General features: G+C 44.2%; 2 protein-coding genes across 3 annotated transcripts; one reads left to right on the top strand and one right to left on the bottom strand.

The window, feature by feature from the left end:
• Positions 1 to 155: 155 nt before the first annotated feature.
• Positions 156 to 9,662, bottom strand: kiaa0895l. Of its 2 annotated transcripts, none has more exons than XM_020657205.3 (7): positions 9,468 to 9,662; positions 8,500 to 9,236; positions 8,188 to 8,331; positions 4,503 to 4,635; positions 3,838 to 4,143; positions 3,274 to 3,371; positions 156 to 2,141 (listed from the first exon to the last, which is right to left on the bottom strand). In XM_020657205.3, exons 2-7 carry the CDS (start codon positions 9,187 to 9,189, stop codon positions 1,980 to 1,982), a joined length of 1,533 nt encoding a protein of 510 aa, XP_020512861.1. In that variant the 5' UTR covers positions 9,190 to 9,236; positions 9,468 to 9,662; the 3' UTR covers positions 156 to 1,979. The 2 variants fall into 2 exon arrangements, with proteins under 2 accessions (XP_020512861.1, XP_020512860.1); XM_020657204.3 differs by having other exon boundaries at positions 8,500 to 9,267; positions 9,468 to 9,661.
• Positions 9,663 to 10,187: 525 nt separating this feature from the next.
• LOC110001700 (tripartite motif-containing protein 16-like) lies at positions 10,188 to 13,360 on the top strand. The gene has a single exon (XM_020657203.3). The coding sequence runs from the start codon at positions 10,979 to 10,981 to the stop codon at positions 12,725 to 12,727; it is 1,749 nt and encodes a 582-aa protein (XP_020512859.3). The 5' UTR covers positions 10,188 to 10,978; the 3' UTR covers positions 12,728 to 13,360.
• Positions 13,361 to 15,202: the final 1,842 nt, after the last annotated feature.

Raw genomic sequence — 15,202 nt, 5'->3', positions numbered from 1 at the left:
TGAGTGAGTGACAGTGTGTGTGTGAGAGAGTGTGTGTGTGTGTGTGTGTGTGTGTGTAAGTGAGTGAGTGTGTATGTGTGTGTGAGAGTGAGTGAGTGAGTGAGTGAGTGAGTGAGTGAGTGTGTGTGTGTGTTGGAGGAAAAAGAGCAGCGAGCCTGGTTTGTGAACTTTTTAATAAATAAACTGGAAACAAGTTTCCAGAACATAAAGCACTTGTGCGACATTCGTGTGTTACAAACAGGTGCATTCAGGCCGAAGGTTGGCGAGGAGTTTCAAACGCTGCTGCTCGCCAAACGGCTGAACGTGTGAACTCTTCTTCTAATCAAGTATTTCAAATGCAGGTTCAGAGTGGGACTCCTGTGGTCCACGTCCTGGTTTTGATTCTGCTCACAGACGGCGTGGCCTCTCATACGTCCCGACTGAAGTCTGAAGGTTGAAGTGACCAACAGTAAAAAGCGGTGTACGAAAACACGTTTAGCTACAGCAGATGAGTTCTAACCCATCGAAGGCGTCGCAACACCCGGCTTCCTCCTCAGACGGCCAATCACGTCTGGACGTGGAGCTATGACAGATCAGCCACCGATCAAAACAAAAAGAGCGCCTTTTTGGCGTGTACACGACACGTTAAAGGAACAGTTACACGCTTTGAGCCGTGAAAACCTGTACACCGAGAAAAGATTACACGCCACTCTGATCTCTATGCGTTAAGAATTTGAACTTCAATACGATCAAATCTAATGAGATCTATAACTTTTAACTATATAGACTTATAACTATAAGATTAATTTTTGGGCCTTTAATGGAGAGATATGATGATAAGAGTCAGAAATCAGGGAGAGAGAAAGAGTGGGGAGTGACATGCGGGGAAGGAGCCACAGGTGGGATTTGAACCCAGGCCGCCCACTCGGAGGACTGCAGCCTCTGTACATGGGGCGCGCGCACTAACCACTGTGCCACCAGCGCCCCGAATCTGCTGATTAATAGACGTCTCTTTCCCAACATGAACTAGAGAGAAAAAGTCTGTTTGGACCCAACGGCATCGCGTGGCGCCGCAATACCAGGTTTGGCCACCATGTAAATTTGGCTTCAATGGTCGGCGCACTTCCTGGAGGCTGGCTTATTCAACACAGCCGAAACCGTAAATATGTGTTTGGTAAAGTCTGAACTGAGTGTGCATCACTTTTTATTTTTTCAAACAGAGCTTCTCATTTCACAGAGCGCCATCAATCGTTCCATGTGGCGCTCTAGAAGAAAGCGACTTTATAGCGATTTAATAACTGTTCCTTTAACGCTGCTGAAGTCAGTTTGGTTTCCTTGGAGGGCGGAGCTTAATAGCATACTGAGAAGAAAAGACCACCAAGGACACTTCTAATACAGAAACAACAGCTGTCCTGTTAATGCTGAGATTTTCTTCTTAATACTAAGAGTCCACTGGCACTTATTTAGAGATTCAGTCTCGGCTGTCCTTGGTGTGCTTTTTTTTAAATGCAAACACGCTAAGGCATAAAACAATGTTGTCTAAAAAAAGGTCTAAAGCTACTAAAACCAGAGACATTCAGTTTGTTCTGTTGAAGTAAAAAAACTTAAATAATTGCATAAATAAAGCGTGTGATTAGCAGAGTCCTGTACAGGCGCTGGATGCACGGATTATGTAAGAGTACATATATAATGTAGGTTACATCATAGAGTTGCAGTATTGAGGTAAATTCATAGTACAGGAGTAAAGAAAGGGGGGGGGGTGGCACCTGAAGTGCGGTGGGCTCAGTGAAGAAGCCACATAAACATGCATGAGACAGACGTATGAACGAGGTGTTCGTGTGTTCGTCCCTTTTGTTCCAATCATTCAAGTTTTACAAAAATCGCTCCGATAAAGCGTCGATAATACTGACAAGTTTAAAATGATATTCATCACATGACACAGTCCGTACTAGGCTCCTCCTCAGTCAGGGGAGGGGCGGGGCTTGGAGGGGCGAGCCGTTTCAGGGCAGCAGATGTTGCAGCGTTGCATCATCGAGGTCGTTGACGGAGACGATGTTATCCAGGTGTTGAAGGTAACGCTCCTGGTCTCTCATGAAGTGCGGGATTCTGGTCCTTTGGAGGGACGCCAGGGGCCGCAGTCGCTCCACGTCTTCGAAAGACACCTGCACAGGTGAGGAGGAAGGTTTATACACACAGACGCAGCTACTGCTCCAGTTGAAGACAGGAGCGGAATAAGTTTCCCTGCAACTTATTTGCAAGTCAGTATCATAATGTTTGGTTGACTGAATTGTTTTTGGCGTAATGTTTTGTTCTTAGTCTCCAAATGATTATTATTAAATCCATGAGGCGTAACAGTAAACGGTAGCGATGTTCCTAGCTAACTGGATTTTTTGTATTTTCTAAAGGTAAGAAAACACATGCAGAAAACTGTCAAAATCAAGCACAACTTATTTAAAATTGTCGGCCAGTAAACAATGTCATTTGGGAAAGGGTTATTTCAGTGAGCCCAGGAAAGGTCCATGCAGAATGCCACTTCTGTATCACAGTGTGTCGTCACTTTCCTGCGCAATTAAATTTTCAACCAGTTTAAATAAGTCTCAGAGCTCCTCAAAACATGTGTGTGAAGTTTCTTGTTCTAAATCCACTCTGATCCTGTATTTGATCATGCCTATAAACCCCTCTATTTCAGCCCTGCTCAGAACAGGCTGTTTCTGTGTTTGTACCTTTAAATATGTAAATGAGCTGTGTCTGACCACGCCCCCTCTCTGGAAGGGCTTGGGTGTCTCAGGCTTTCTCACTCCCATTGTTTACGATGAGAAGGCAGACTCAGGGCAGAACAAACACCTAGCTGTGGGAGTGTCACCCACCTGGGGAGGGGCTACTGTCCTTTGTGATGTCATGAAGGGAAAATCTCCAAACGGCCTGTTTGAGCACACATTTTCTGAAAAGTGGAGCAGGCAGAAGACAGAGAGGATGGACTTTTCTCATCATTGGGGGGTTTGTAGACAGAGTAGAGACACATGTTAGTGTTAGAGGAACATGGGGAAGTGGATTTTGTATTATATGTGACCTTTAAGGACACAGTATGTAGATTAGGCTGTCAGGGGGCTCTCAACTTATACTAAAATAACAAAAGACAACATTGTGTAATGTTGTATCTTTAGTGCATTTTAATTTTAAATTAGCTTTTTCATGTGAGCCTTGATCACGGTCGCTTCCATCGAGATTTGCATTTAAAAACACCTGAGGCTGTCGAGGTCATGAAGAGTCATATTTAAAGGTGCTGACACTGACCTTCCCTAAAGAAGTCAACATCTTGAAGTCGATGTTTCGTCGATGTCGAAGGATTCGGAGGATCCCGTCCAGGTAAACCTGATCTTTACTGAAGCAACCTGACACACAGACAAACAACAGAAAACACAATGATGATGACACGCTCATTCTGTCTCGTTTTCTTAAGTGTGTCACGTTCTTCTTCTTCATTGGATTTACTGGCGGGCTACGCTGTGTCACGCTTGACATGGCTATCGCAGCGGCTTACAACCCGCACAACCAAGTAAGGGTACGTTTGGCTGTGGAAACGCTAATAAGATCAGGGATTACTGTACCAAGCTGAACCAAGCTGTACTGACCCGTACTGACCCAAACTGAACCAAACTATAGCCCCGTTTCCAGCAAGCGGTCATATTAAGTTCAGTTTGGTACGGTACCCATTTATTGGCCTTTCCATCGTCAAAAGTTGGGAGAATGGTCCCAAAATAAGGGATACATAAGCTCACACCCCGCCTTCCAAGTAAGGGTTTGGTTGGCTGTGGAAACAAGAGCAGGGTTTACAAGTGTGTGTGTGTGTGTGCTCACCTGGCTGTGAGGTGTCCGCCTGGCCCCTCTTGGCCCTCAGGCAGTACTCCCAGCGGACGTCTGGGTCCTGGACGAAGCGTGCGATGTGTCCGAAGAGCTGGCTGAAGCTCATGCTGGCGGCATGGAACACTGTGTAGTACAGCAATGCCGCGCGCCACAGGTACGGCTGTTTCCGTAGCAACACGCTGTGCAGACTGGCCAGGCCCTCCTCCGTGGGATTGGCCGGTTTGAGACCAAACTGCTTCCTGCCTTCGGAGGAGGCCCAGGGCTGCAGGCCGTTGTTCACACCGCGCAGGTAATGAGTTCCTGAGGAGAGGACACTTTGAATTGATGAGATGGAATCATATATTCACTGTCATGTTTCAGTTTTGGCACCATCTTTATTTATCAGTTTGTTATTCAGGTTGGGTCATTTCCTCTGTGGATCCAGGAAGTAAAGCTATTCTCGCCTTTTAAACAACCTTCTGCTGGATCTTATAAACTGCAGTCGAGCTCAACAACTTCATCTGATAAAGGAAATCTCTCCCAGTGAGAGACATTCAATCAACCCCTTAACTTCACCTCCGTTCTTAAATTTTAAGTCTCTACTTATTGTGTCTGGTCCTCTCCTAAAATTGTGTGTGTGTGCGTGCGTGCGTGCGTGCGATGAAGGTGAGCAGTCGTACCGATCTCGTGCCTCAGCATCCCCTCCAGCCAATGCTGCCGAGCCCCCGACAGGTTGATGGTCAGAGTGGGACGACAGCTCTCCACCACCATCACGGCCTGAGACAGCAGCTCGTCAGAGAGACGCACCACCACCTGTACAGACACACCTTCATCATCACCATCATCATCACCATCACCACCATCATCATCACCACCATCACCACCATCATCATCATCACCACCATCATCACCATCATCATCACCATCATCACCACCATTATCATCACCATCATCATCACCATTATCATCATCACCATCACCACCATCACCACCACCATCACCACCATCATCACCATCATCATCACCACCATTATCATCACCACCATCACCACCATCATCATCACCATCATCACCACCATCATCACCATCATCATCATCACCATCACCACCATCATCACCATCATCACCATCACCACCATCATCACCATCATCATCATCATCACCATCATCACCACCATTATCATCACCATCATCACCACCATTATCATCACCATCATCACCATCATCACCACCATCATCATCACCATTATCACCATCATCACCACCATCATCATCACCATCATCATCACCATCATCATCACCATTATCACCATCATCACCACCATCATCATCACCATTATCATCACCATCATCACCACCATTATCATCACCATCATCACCACCATTATCATCACCATCATCACCATCATCACCACCATCATCATCACCATCATCACCACCATCATCATCACCATTATCATCACCATTATCACCATCATCATCACCATTATCATCACCATCATCACCACCATCATCATCACCATTATCATCACCATCATCACCATCGTCATCATCACCATCACCACCATCATCACAACCATCATCATCACCATCACCACCATTATCATCACCATCACCACCATCATCACAACCATCATCATAACCATCACCACCATTATCATCACCATCACCACCATCATCACAACCATCATCATCACCATCATCACCATTATCATCACCATCACCACCATCATCACAACCATCATCATAACCATCACCACCATCATCACAACCATCATCATAACCATCACCACCATTATCATCACCATCACCACCATCATCATGACCATCATCATCACCATCATCATCACCATCATCACCATCATCACCACCATCATCACCATCATCATCATCATCAGGAACACTTTTTAACCCTTATAAGCCCCACCCCTTGCATGTGATTCACAGGAACAGGACCTGATAGAGCGCCATGTTTGATCAGAAACTAGTCATTTCAGAGAGAAACCAAACTTCAGGATGAAGAGAAAACAAAAGCAACATTAAGAGCAGACCTGCACAGGTACTGAGTGTTATTATGAATCATTAACTGAACGTTGGAGCAGGATGTTACTGTGAGAGCGGCTGCAGGTAAACACAATCAACCACCTGTCAGATTTACAGCCTGCTTCTTCTGAACTGGACTGTTGGACTGCTTCAACAACAACCAATCAGAACGCAGGGTTTACAGTGTTACCATACATTTTATTACCGACAAGGTGACACTAAACTCTTTCACAATCAATGCGTCACGTCTCTTAAAATCCACAGAATCCTTTCAGCAGAAGGAATAACTGAAGTTATGATAAATATATCTCTAACCATCTTTCAGGAGATTCCTCACATTCACACTGAAGGTGACAAACTGTTAATTTCGTTAATGGTATAATATGATAATACATCTTTGGGAATAAAGAGGGAGCGCGAAAGCTGGAAGAGAAGATGCACACATCTTTTGACTATGGATGAGCTCCCTGATAAAAATAAAATTATAAAAAATACAAAAAAAACTTTACGACAGAGTATTAGGCCACGTTAAAGAAAAATGTGACTTTTTGATCCAGTAGATGTCGCCCTTGAGCTCCAGAATGAAACTAAAACAAACTGCAGTTTGGCCACACCTCCTCCATACTGAAGCCTCCGCTCTCCTCCAGAGACACACCTCCAACCCGTCTCCACTCAAGTTCACACGAAGGAGTTATCAATTAAGCATCACCATAATTAAGCACCAATAAAAGCAAGAGGCGGACTAAACTGTCCTCTTCACGTTGCATGTAAACAGACACAGAATGAGCGTGATCTAAAAACTCTTACTAACATCCAAATAATCAGTGAGTATGTTCTTCTTCTTCTCTCTAGTCTTGACTAAAACACCTTTTATACTCAAGGGGAGGAGCCGGCCGTCCTGTCCATGTAAACACGGCTCTGATAACAACACAGCCAGCGGGACTCGAGCTTCTCCCTCATTGTAGACAGTCATGACTCAGAGACACATTTACACAGGAGAGACTGGATTTATTTATGTGGAACATGTTGCACTTTTTTCCTTTAAATGAAAAAAGAATCTTAAATCTCCCGATTAAAGGAAAAAATGTACGAGATTAAAGTTGTTCATTTACAAGGATAAAGTCATAAATGGATTTAAATGAGGCTACGGTTAAAATTAATATTCTGAAAGGTTGTAAAGCAGCCATCCGCCTGTGTGAAAACAATGAAAGAAGACTCCACAAAGACTTTTCCTCTGAAGAGACATTTCCCTCCACATATATCTACACAGTTCTACAATTCACTTAGCAGACGCTTTTTGGATCTCATGTGCCCAGCTCTGGTTACCTTATCAGGCTAAGACTTCACTTCATAAAGATGTATAAAAAGTATTTTAACAGGTTCAATCTGGAGCCCTTCTATTCTTAAATATACAGTATGGTCTTTACGGTTTTAAAGCGTTAGTTCATGCAGGACACTGAGGTCATACACCAAGCTAGAGGCTACATGTTAACACAACTTCTGTCTCACTGATCTCTTCTACATTAACGCTGCTCACACTCTGCTGCTGCAGGAACAGCTTAGCCTCCACCAGCAACCAGCCGCCTACTTGCTGCTTTAAGCCTTTGGCTCCCCCTTGTGGTGGGGTTTATCACTGCGCTCCATGGAGAGCTGAGGCTTTGTGAAAGAAACCTTTGAGCAGAGCCTTCAACACCAAGCACAACTGTATGTATGGTTCAATTTATGAGGAGGGTCCCTGACTGAAATGTGTTTATGAGTTTATAAAAAAACAGTGTTGCTCACACATACTCTGTGGGACACTTTAAAGGTCACATATTCTCCTCCTCCTCTTCAGTGTAAATAAGTCTCAGAGCTCCTCAAAACATGAGGTTAAAGTTTCCTGTTCTAAATCCACTCTGATCCTGTATTTGATCGTGTCTATAAACCCCTCTATTCCAGCCCTGCTCAGAACATTTGTTTCCTATTGTTTACGGTGAGAAGGCAGACTCAGAGGGCAAAACAAACACCTGTGGGAGTGCCACCCACCTGGGGGAGGGGCTACTGCCCTTTGTGATGTCATGAAGGGAAAACCTCCAAACGGCCTGTTTGAGCACACATTTCCTGAAAAGTTTCATCAATTATTAGAAGCGAAAACATGAATCGAAACACAAAGATGCAATAAAATTCAGAAAACATTTATTACAACGCAAAAACTTTCATGAAGTTTAAAAACGGAAAGTAAACGAGATGAAGCACAAAACTCAAAAACATGAAACCGTGATTATTAAAATCTGTAATCCTGGATTCTCTGGTGGTGCGTTCGTGTGTGTGCTGCGCTCTCACCTCTCCCACACATCCTTCTTTCTGAAGATACTTTCGAACAGCCGCCCAGATCTGACTTTTCGGGAGGACGCTGCCGCCCGTCACCTCTTCAAAGTTCTCATAGGAGTCAAACTTTCTGAGGACGCACTCCATGATCCCCACCGCCTGCAGGTGGAGAGGAAACCATCATCACCATCATCACCATCAACACCATCATGTGATGTGTGTGTGTGTGTGTGTGTGTGTGTGTGTGTGTGTGTGTGTGTGTGTGTGTATGTGTGTGTGTGTGTGTGTGTGTGTGTGTGTGTGTGTGTGTGTGTGTGTGTTTTGCACCTGTTCGAGGAAGAGTCCGGCGCCGTCTCTGTACTTGTCCAGCACGCTCCGTGGCTCCGGCTGAGCGTACTCAAACTGAGGCTCGTACTTGTAGTCTGACAGGAAGAAGGTCTGCTTCTCTTGCTCCAGGTTCAGAGGTCGGAGCGCCACCAACAGACACGGCCGGGTGGGTGTGGGTAGCGTCCCGCCGCCCATCCCTTTGGCTATGTGTGGCAGGGAGGTGGCAGGTCTCATTTGCCCCCGGCCTGCTCGCAGCCCGATGGGGTAATTGACGGAGCAGGTGCTCCCACTGCGGCGCATCCAGCCCCCGGTGCCCAGGCTGGGGCTGGTCAGGCTGCGGGCAGGGGGCGAGGGGGCGGCTGAGCCACTGCGCCACGGGGGCTGCACCACCCGCCTGTCGGCCATCTGCTCCCGTGACCCACGCAGGTAGTGGGGGGTCATCTCGAGGCTGAGGGGGCGTCGGAGGGGCGGTCTTGATGATGCAGATGATGATGACCTCCTGGGCAACGCATGGCTGCTCCCTGTCTGAACAGGAAGTCCGTTGAGAGACAACTTCTCCTTCTTGGCGACATCGCTCCTCTTGGCCGGCGGTCTCGGCTTGGCGGTGCTTTTGTTCGGATCGGACCGCTCCCTGCTGCTCCCGACAACCTCTACCTGATCCATGAAGACCTCACCTGAGTCCAACACCATCACCACAGCAACCACGCCTCAGGCTCCACCTTCCTCCTGCCCCGACGCTGTGGACAGAACCGACAGGTGAACATTTACCTGTGAGGGAGAGAAGAAGAAGAAGACACACAATGAGCTCACACCTGAGTAAAGATGTCAGACTGAACAAAGCTCTGACTGTATGTTACATTAACGAGGTGTGAATAAAGAAAACACATCCATGAGCCTCAGCAGTGATTCATTGTGAACAGGAATCTCTGTTCTTCTCTCTCAGCACCTTTAAACTCTCACAAACTCACCAGTCAGCGGGTCCCGGGACGTCTGCGGAGGATTTCAGCCTCTTCATCCGCTCTCAGCTCCCCGCAGACCGGGCAGAGGAGCTCCGTGTTTCCCGGCACGAAAGTGATGACAAGCGGATAACGGTTCAGTGTGTGGCGGGGCCTGAGGCGGCTGCCTGGGCCGGCCAGGAAGCGGCGGATGTGTTGGAAGAAATGACGCGGCACGCTGCGTACGCCGGGAATGACGCGCCCCTTTCGTCATTACGTACAACTGGATGTTAACTGAAAGATGTTAAAATGATAAATATATTTTTAGATTAAAGAGCATTTATGAAGAACAGGCAGCATAGGTTCACATTGACGTTATCATTATTCCAAAATATATCAATTAAAAAAAATCTACATTTTCTAAACGAGGATATTTCACGGTGATTGTGGCAACAAATCAACCGACACCTTGAAAACTCAAAGATTGCTCTCTCTGTCCCTTTTTATTTATTGTTACCTTTATTCAAACCTATTTTTGATCTTTTGGGAAGTTTGTGTTGTCTACTTTGTATTTATTAAAGTAGACGAACGTCAGAGAGATGCTGCATTCAGGTGCTCCTCGGTGGTCTCAGTTTCGGTGGTTACTTTCCGAGCTTTCAGTTCGGAAAGTCTGAATGTCGTAACAACAACAACAACAACAGCAACAACAACAACAACAAACAGCGTGAACGCTACGAAGAAGAACAAGTGTGAATGTCTCTGTTACAAGTTATATTTGAGCAAAAAGCTGATGTGCAACACATGTATTCATAAAAAAAATCTTTTAACATTTACAAAACATCTTCAGCCCGCCATGTTGATGACGATTCTGACGTCAAGACGGCAACTCAAGCTCCTAATTCTTTACCGAGTTGTTGCTCCGACTTCAGCAGGCGTTCATGGGCATTTTACAACTAAGAAACTCTAGTTTTTCCGACACCACATGAATGCACCACAAGAACAATACAAGCAAGGATCGGCAAGGATCCAGAGAGGAGGAAGCGCTACGGTGGCTGGGAAGTGCAAACCAAAATTACAAAGTGTGAAACCCTTTTGCAAAGCTTGAGACATTTTTACATTTTTAAAATAATTTATGAAACAAAATTACAAAAGCAAAACACTTTTACAGAGGACAAAACAATAAAGCACGTTTACAAGATGAGAAACAATTTTAATAAGTCACCAAACACATTTATAAACGGCAGAATCTTTCCGGAAAAAGGGAACGCACTAGATGCAGGAAGTGAGACCGAAGTGATTGAGTAAGTAGTGAATGAAATGTGTCATACAGAGTTTATGGTGATCCACCTGAGACCAATAACACTGCCTTTCTGTCAAAACAAATGAATAGACCGCTCACTCGATGTGCTTCACACTTTGTACCTTTGGTTAACACTTCCCAGCCACCGTAGGAAACAAAGTCAGTAAGTGCACAGCTTTAAGTCCATTCAGACACACACAGGTTCTGACAGGAAGTCCCTCCCCTTCAGATCTACACTGTGAGGATGGGTGTGACCAACCAGAACAGTTCTCAAGAAGTGAAACTCAGACAGTCGTTGTTACTGACAGGAGAAATGGCACAGCGAGAAAACCAACTGGACCGAGAGAGATTCTGCTGTTCCATCTGTCTGGAACTACTGAAGGATCCGGTGACTACTTCCTGTGGACATAGCTACTGCATAACGTGTGTTAAGAGCCACTGGGACACAGAGGATGAGAAGAGAGTCTACAGCTGCCCTCAGTGCAGACAGGTCTTCACACCGAGGCCTGTCCTGGTGAAAAGCACCATGTTAGCAGATTTAGTGGAGGAGCTGAAGAAGACTGGACTCCAAGCTGCTCCTGCTGATCACTGCTATGCTGGATCTGAAGATGTGGCCTGTGATGTCTGCACCGGGAGAAAACTGAAAGCCCAAAAGGCCTGCCTGGTCTGTATGATCTCATTTTGTGAGAAACATCTCCAGCCTCATTATGATTCAACTGCCTATTCAAAACACAAGCTGGTGGAGCCCTCCAAGAAGCTCCAGGAGAACGTCTGCTCTCGTCATGATGAGGTGATGAAGATGTTCTGCCGCACTGATCAGCAGTCTATCTGTTATCTCTGCTCTGTGGACGAACACAAAGGTCATGACACAGTCTCAGCTGCAGCAGAAAGGAGTGAGAAGCAGAGAGAGCTCGAGGTGAGTCGAGAAAACATCCAGCAGAGAATCCAGGACAGAGAGAAAGATGTGAAGCTGCTCCAACAGGAAGTGGAGGCGATCAATGGCTCCGCTGATAAAACAGTGGGGAACAGTGAGAAGATGTTCACTGAGCTGATCCGTCTCATGGAGAAAAGACGCTCTGATGTGAAGCAGCAGGTCAGATCCCAGCAGCAAACTGAAGTGAGTCGAGTCAAAGAGCTTCAGGAGAAGCTGGAGCAGGAGATCACTGAGCTGAAGAGGAGAGACGCTGAGATGAAGAAGCTGTCACACACACAGGACCACAACCAGTTTCTACACGACTACCCCTCACTGTCACCACTCAGTGAATCTACACACTCATCCAGCATCAAGAGCCGTCCTCTGAGGTACTTTGAGGACGTGACAGAGACTGTGTCAGAAGTCAGAGATAAACTACAGGACGTCCTGAGAGAGAAATGGACAAACATCACACAGACAGTGACTGAAGTGGATGTTTTACTGTCAGAACCAGAACCAGAGCCCAAGACCAGAGCTGAGTTCTTACAATATTCATGTGACATCACACTGGATCCAAACACAGCACACACAAAGCTGATATTATCTGATGGGAACAGAAAAGTAAAAGTACGGTGGGAAAACCAGTCCTATTCTAGTCACCCAGACAGATTTACTGATTGGTGTTGTCAGGTCCTGAGTAAAGAGAGTCTAACTGGACGTTGTTACTGGGAGGTGAGGAGGGGAGGAGGAGTTTCTGTAGCAGTCTCATACAAGAATATCAGCAGAGCAGGGATCTCGGATGAATGTGTGTTTGGACACAATGACAAATCTTGGGCGTTAGAGTGTGACGACAGTTATAACTATGTTTACAATAGTGTCTTCACTCGTGTCTTTGGTCCTCAGTCCTCCAGAGTAGGAGTGTACCTGGATCACAGAGCAGGTATTCTGTCCTTCTACAGCATCACAAAAACCATGACTCTCCTCCACAGAGTCCAGACCACATTTACTCAGCCTCTACATGCTGGATTCGGGTTTTATGGTTGTGTTGGACACACAGCTGAGTTGTGTGAACTGAAATAGACAGAAGTCAATTTAGGGACAGTGGGTCCACTTCTGCTTCATCTCTTCATCTTATTTAGTTTTCATGTTTGTAGCTAAGAGCTCATTGCTGTCCCTTACTGCACACAGATCACCTCTCAATCAAACATTAAGGGGCGGTGCTTTGATGTCTGAATATCTGTTGTGGCTTTTTGAGTTGCTTGGCGCTCCATCCTGTGTCTCTATAGTCGCGGAGGTTATCGCTGCTCATGATGATGTTTGTTCACCTGAACTGACCTGAACATATTATATATATTATATAACATTTCATTATATTACACTATATTGTTCATATTGCACTATATCATATTATACTACATTATATTATATAACTGCACTCTGCATTACTGTGGTACAACACTGCCTCTCTTCTCTGCTGTTCACATTACTTGAGTCACTTTAATCAACACTTTATCTTGTCATTCTCTTCAAATACTGCTTAAATTCTCAATTCCCCCCAGTTAACTCAACATTCACTTTTGTACTGTATATACCCCGTTTTTATTTTTAGTTATCTTATCTATTCTGTTTAATGTGTATTTGAGCTTTCTTGTCTGTGCTGCTGTAACGCCCGAATTTCCCCTCTGCGGATCAATAAAGTACTATCCTATCCTATCCTATCCTAACATGTAAACTTGTATGCTCACAGTGTTGGTTGGATATTTCAATCCAATCAGATCAAAGAGTAGTATGAAGAAATATGTTCATGTTTTACAGGATGACAGAAGAGATTTGATAATAATGAAAATACTACAAATGATTTTCCTGCCATATTTAATCAGGAGAAGGGATTTCAAACCAATACAGACAAATCCAAAGAAATGTCAGCGTGTCAGAGGGTTCAACTTGTGATAAAGACACTGTGTGCATTTCAAAACATGGACACAAATAAATGTCAAAGTGAGCTGTAAGCATTATTGAGTATGGAATTTTTGTTTTTTTTATTCAAGCGGCAGATGAAGAAGGGAACAACTCTTTAGTCTCTATTTTCATTCACATTTAATCCCTCTGTGTCATTGATTTGGACTAATATAGTTCCAACAGAGTTTAAACTACACGACTTCTTCAATATATTTTTTTCTCAGCACTTTGTACATAGAAATCTATGACCGCGTTGACTTTGATTTGTTTGTCACACCGAATTTTGTTTGGATTCTAATAAAGTACTAAGAGGACAAACAAGGAAAGACTTTAATTGTAAAAACTGTAAATGTGTTAAAATGTTAAAATCATTCATGAGATTTAGTCAGGAGTGAAAGTAGTTCGCTCCGGTTCAGCATGGCCTTCCACTAAAAGATTCAGTGGCGGTATGCAGTAAAGAGGGGACAGTAGCTTCCTGTCACTTCCACACTTTCAGCAAGAAAACACGTCTGCTAACATTCTGTCATCTCAAACAAAGCTTTGTCTCCTTCTGGTTTGCTCCGAAGATTCTGCATGACTGTGCACTGACGCTGCAATAAAGCTGTTTTATTGAAGGCCTCACAAGGGGCACCATTCATGGGGGGATTTGATGTGATACATTTGGCTATTATATTATTATTAATTATTATGATTAATTACTTATAAATGTGAATAAACATTCATCTAAATAATAATAATATAATAAATCTAAATAAAAATATGGGGCACCACCCTGAAATCAGGGAATAATAACCAAATAACACAAAATCAATCTGAAATTTAAATGGTTAAATACAAATATGATCATATGCAATAAATATCTTGTTGTATTTATAGTGAAACAATGTTGAATTAGATTTTTCTAACATAATGGTCACAATGTAAATGCAATTATCATTCAAACCTACATAGTCCACATTAAAAAAAGATACCCCTTGGCTTTAATAACAATGTGACCACTGGACAGACAGGATCTTAATTTTTTAACATGGAAACCAACAACAGCCAATTCTTTCATTTTCCCCATAGCCCTCAACAGGTTGCCATTAGTACTGCAATACTGCCATCTGATGGGCAAACACAGTATGTCATAAATGATATTGTAGAGGTGCTTACATTGTGTTCAATGAGTAACCAGTAGCAAAAATGTGTTTATCACCGGAAATAAATATTTCTTGACCCCAATTAATATTGAAAGCTATTGTTTCATTATACAAGCAGACAATACAAGTCATGGACCAGAGACCAATGAGATGGCATCACTGTGGCACTTAAAAAACACCTTTTCATCTTAGGCAACTTCATGAATTGTAGTAATCTTGAACTGTTTTTTAAATGTGTAAATAATCATGATGATAATGATTGTCTTGCCCCAATGTACAATACATTGTTTGGCTAGTCTGCTTTCTCTGCAAAGCGGGCAAAACTTTGGAACTCTCTGCCAACTGGCATAAAAATAGAGAGCAACAGTAATGCTTTTAAAACAAGGCAGGTGGGGAATTGATTTCTCTCTTGTACTAATTGTACACATGCATATGTTTCCCCTCCAGAAAGTGA

The sequence above is a fragment of the Labrus bergylta genome, chromosome 3, assembly GCF_963930695.1.
Source record: "Labrus bergylta chromosome 3, fLabBer1.1, whole genome shotgun sequence".
In the NCBI taxonomy this organism is placed as follows: Eukaryota; Metazoa; Chordata; class Actinopteri; order Labriformes; family Labridae; genus Labrus; species Labrus bergylta.
This window is presented reverse-complemented; position numbering and strand designations above follow the sequence as displayed.

Excerpts from the sequence above, each read along its gene's own strand:
- kiaa0895l (XM_020657205.3), bottom strand. The coding sequence starts at position 9,189 with ATGGTGTTGGACTCAGGTGAGGTCTTCATGGATCAGGTAGAGGTTGTC. Across the intron at positions 4,636-8,187 it reads AAGAAGGATGTGTGGGAGAG|GTGGTGGTGCGTCTCTCTGA; the intron begins GTGAGAGCGCAG and ends GTGTCTGTACAG. Across the intron at positions 4,144-4,502 it reads GATGCTGAGGCACGAGATCG|GAACTCATTACCTGCGCGGT; the intron begins GTACGACTGCTC and ends TCCTCTCCTCAG.
- LOC110001700 (XM_020657203.3), top strand. The coding sequence starts at position 10,979 with ATGGGTGTGACCAACCAGAACAGTTCTCAAGAAGTGAAACTCAGACAG.